The sequence below is a fragment of the Elephantulus edwardii genome, unplaced genomic scaffold (genome assembly GCF_000299155.1).
Source record: "Elephantulus edwardii isolate Elephantulus edwardi_28Jun2011 unplaced genomic scaffold, EleEdw1.0 scaffold00186, whole genome shotgun sequence".
Classification (NCBI taxonomy): domain Eukaryota; kingdom Metazoa; phylum Chordata; class Mammalia; order Macroscelidea; family Macroscelididae; genus Elephantulus; species Elephantulus edwardii.
In genome coordinates this window covers 1028069-1032102 of record NW_006399936.1, presented here as the reverse complement: position 1 = coordinate 1032102, position 4034 = coordinate 1028069, and the positions used below count along the sequence as shown (strand labels likewise).

General features: G+C 45.6%; 1 protein-coding gene across 1 annotated transcript in view; it reads left to right on the top strand.

The window, feature by feature from the left end:
- ITGAM (integrin, alpha M (complement component 3 receptor 3 subunit)) overlaps positions 1–4034 on the top strand; it is a 41662-nt gene that overhangs the window by 33106 nt on the left and 4522 nt on the right. Inside the window, exons 18-24 of the mRNA XM_006896488.1 lie at positions 91–222; positions 497–570; positions 797–938; positions 1030–1152; positions 1766–1845; positions 3001–3084; positions 3391–3466. Coding sequence (XP_006896550.1) covers positions 91–222; positions 497–570; positions 797–938; positions 1030–1152; positions 1766–1845; positions 3001–3084; positions 3391–3466 — 711 coding nt within the window. The remainder of the gene's footprint in view (positions 1–90; positions 223–496; positions 571–796; positions 939–1029; positions 1153–1765; positions 1846–3000; positions 3085–3390; positions 3467–4034) is intronic.

The window sequence follows — 4034 nt, the reverse complement described above, 5'->3', positions numbered from 1 at the left end:
GGGGGGGGGGTGGTGTAACAAGACCCCTGGGTCCTCCAGCCATGGGATGGGCGTGGTCAGCTGAGGAGGGCAGATTCTGTTGTCTCTCAGGATTGTGTTGAGGACTCAGTGACCCCCATCCTCCTGCGCCTCAACTTCACTCTGGAAGGGAAGCCTTCTGTCTCTTTTGGAAATCTTCGACCTGTGCTGGCCATGGATGCCCAGCGGGTCTTCACAGCCATGGTGAGTGCTGTTGTGGGAGCCCTTTACGGGGCACAGGAAAGACCAGAGGTGAGATTATATGGTGAGTGCTATAGTGGGAGCCTTTTACAGGGCGCAGGAAAGACCAGAGGTGAGATTATTTAAGCACCTTTTCTTCTACTTCATGTGATTTTACTTTACTGTCTCATCTTAGCATCATGTAATTTTATTTCTCTGTCTCATCTGAGTGTTTGATTTCCCAGCATTCCACTGATTCCATTTCTTTCCTTTTCTTCTTCTTCTTTTTTTAAAATAGTTTCCCTTTGAGAAGAACTGTGGCAATGACAGCATCTGCCAAGATGACCTCAGCATCACCTTCAGTTTTATGAAGTGAGGAGGTTTGCCTTCTGTTATTATTACGTGTAAACCTACCTCATGACCAAGCCTTCTGCTGCGCTCCTTGGTTATGAGAGATCCTACCTTAGAGCATCTCTTTAAGGGAGGCTGTGTCTCCTGCTGTCAAATCAACTGTCTTCTCTTTTCAAGTCTTCACATCATCTCTCCACCACAGCCCATTTATCCCAGCACCTCGTGGTCTCTCCTGCTCTTTCTGCAGCCTGGACACGCTGGTGGTGGGTGGACCCCCGGACCTCAATGTGACGTTTACTGTGAGAAACCAGGGCGAGGACTCCTACAGAACCCACGTGGCTTTCTTCTTCCCACCTGGCTTGTCTTTTCGGAGAGTGTCAGCGGCTCAGGTAGTCAACATTATCTCAGGTTCTGTCTGATCTTCGCCTTCCCCTGGGGGTGAAGGTTGATGGGACCTTCTCCATACCCCTTGCCTTCTAGAACCCACGCTCCCATCGCTCCTGGCGCGTGTTCTGCGAATCTGGGACCTCTTCTGAAGGGCCTGGGAGTCTAAGGAGTGGCATTTGCAATATAAACCATCCCATCTTCCCTGAAAACTCTGAGGTCAGAATTACTGGCTTTCTCTCTTCTTTTCTTTTCTCTTTTATCCTAAAAACTATCTCTTTGATTAGTTTTCTTTTTTTAAAAAGTAAATTCCTTTTTTGTACATAGGGTCGCTATGAGTCGCAAGCAACTCGAGGGCACATAACAACAACAACAACAAATTCCTTTTTAAAAGACAGCTTTATAGAGATCATTTGCATACCTACAGTTCACTCCTTGAAAGTACAGTTCGATGATTTGTAGTATCTTCACAGAACAGTGCATATATCACCACCATTATCTCACAGAGATAATCGCCCTCACCCTCTCCAAGTCTCCCAGCCTCACCAGAAGTTAGCAATCATGAATCTTTCTGGTTCAATGGATTGATCTCCTTTGGCTTTCTCATATAAATACAATCAGACCCCCGTGGTCCATCTTGCCTAGCTCCTTCTGTTTCCGTGTGATATTTTCGAAGTTTATCCACATTGTGAAGCATGTAACAGGACTACATTCCTTTTTTATTGCTGAATAGCATTCCGTCGGGTGGACCTGTTATTTCATCAGTTGATGGGCACTTGAGTTGTTTCTCCTTTTCCATCCTCATCACCACCTTTCATTTCTCCAACTCCAGGTGACTTTTAATATCACGTTGGATGTGGACTCGGGTGCTTCTCTTGGAAACAAAATGCTCCTCAGAGCCAATGTGACCAGGTGTGCTTTGCCCCGCCCTCCATAAGTGTCCACAGCCCCTCGTCCAGGTCGGGTTTTGCCTCTTTCACCACAAAGTTTCTCATCAGCTCATCTAACACTGATGACACACCCACCAAATGCCAAGTTCTGTGCTCATTGTGGGTGAGACAGTCATGGATAAGACAGATTAGGTTCTCGTCCTAAGAGGGATTACAATTTACTGATGAAGATACACACACAAATTGGCAGTGATACCACATTATGAAATGAGCAAAAATCTTTGACACTGGACCGATAGGCAACATCATGATAGGTGGAGAAGAGACAGACTGACAACAACTTCCTCTTATTGGGATCCATGATCAATACACTGGGGACCAGCAGTCAGGAGATCAGGAGACATATTGCACTAGGAAAGTCGATGGTCAGAGACATCTCCAAATATTGAGGAGTAATGAAGTTACCTTGAGGACTAAGGTGTGCCTGATTCAGGCCATGGTATTTTCATTTGATTGTTATGTATCTGAGAGCTGGATAATGAATAAGGGGGCTTACAGTGCTTACATAAAGAATGTACAGTGTTCTTTGGAGCTTGGTGTTTAGAGAAGATTGTTGAAAATTTAGGCTGTACATTGATCGATAAAGGCATGAACTGTTGGTAAACAAAGGTCAGGAAGGACACCAGGACCGTGAAGAATGAAATCTCAATGTGATTTAAATACACAGTGCAGGATTTAGGGAGTTAGTGACAGAGATATGGGCTGGAGAGGTGGGCTGCTCCATGTGGTGAGATGACTGATGGAATGGCATTAGGGAAATTTGCAGTTTAATAAACGAGAGTGACACGTTTGGATTTGTATGTTAGAAAGATCACTTCTCAGGAAGGCTGGGGATTAGAGTGGGAACAATTTTCAATCAAGGGACTGGCTAGGAGAGGCTTCTGCAGACGTCATTATTGATGGAGAGGGGCCTGTGCAGTAGGGGAGGAAGTTAGAGAGCAGTGATGTTTAGAATGACGTTCTTGTGGTTGTTAAGTGCCATCAAGTTGAGCATGGCTCACAGCAACCTTATGACAGGTCTTGGTAATCTCCTGGAGGTGGGTGGTGAGGAACAGGAAGAAAGAAAGGCTAAGTCCCAGCTTTCAAGAACCCACAAGCTGTCTTTCTTTCCCTTCAGTGAGAACAACATGCCCAGGACCGATAAAACGGAATTCCAGCTGGAACTGCCTGTGAAATATGCTGTTTACATGGTGGTCAGCAGGTGCTGCCTTAGCTCAGTCTCTACCACTGCACGGACATGATCAATTGTATACCAGTGTATATGTGTACATCTGAGTATGAGAATGTATGTGTTATGTGCCTGTTTGTATGTTTGTGCCTGTGAATGTTCCAACTTGTACACACTCATTCAGTACACATTGTCCCTTTGCACTGTCTTGTCTGCATGCATCAGGGCTGCATTTACCCACATGCCTGTTCACTCTCTGATGCTCTTAGCCTGAGACACCTTCAGGGGCAGCCCTGAAGCTCTGTCGTTTCCTGTTCCTACCCTTCTTCCTCCTGCCAGCCGCGAGAACTCTACCAATTATCTCAACTTCACAGCCTTGGAGAAGACCACGCGGGTTCTGGTGCATTATTATCAGGTGGGGAGCCGGTGACTACGGGGGTCTGAGAAGGAGACTGGGGAGGATAATCAATGTGATGGGAATGCAGGAGCCATGATGGAAAACATGTATAAGGTGCTTTCTACATGCTTAGCACAGTTCGAAGCTCTCCCTCTCTACACACTTAAGTAAGCATATGTGTATATACACATGTACGTAATTATGAGGAGCTCTGGTGGCTTAGTGGTAAAGAGGTGCTGTTGCAGACCGAGGGTAAAGTAATAATGAGACAGACAACCAAGAAGGAGATAAGCGAGAGTAAAGACAGGGGGCCAGCAGTCCTGATGACTGAAGCTTCCAAGCCATGCCTCTCTGTGTATTTATTGAGACTCATCAGGAAGGTAAATAAAGGCTAATCACAAGGGAGTTGTTGTTGTTGTTAGGTACCATCCATTTGTAGACTACTCATAGTGACCCTATGAACGAAAGGCCTGAGCACTGTTCATAGAGTTTCTGGAGGCAAGCCATTTCGGAAGTGTATGTCAAAGCAGAGAATACCAGAAGAATGTCTATCTGTGTTTCATTGATTATGCAAAGGCATTTGACT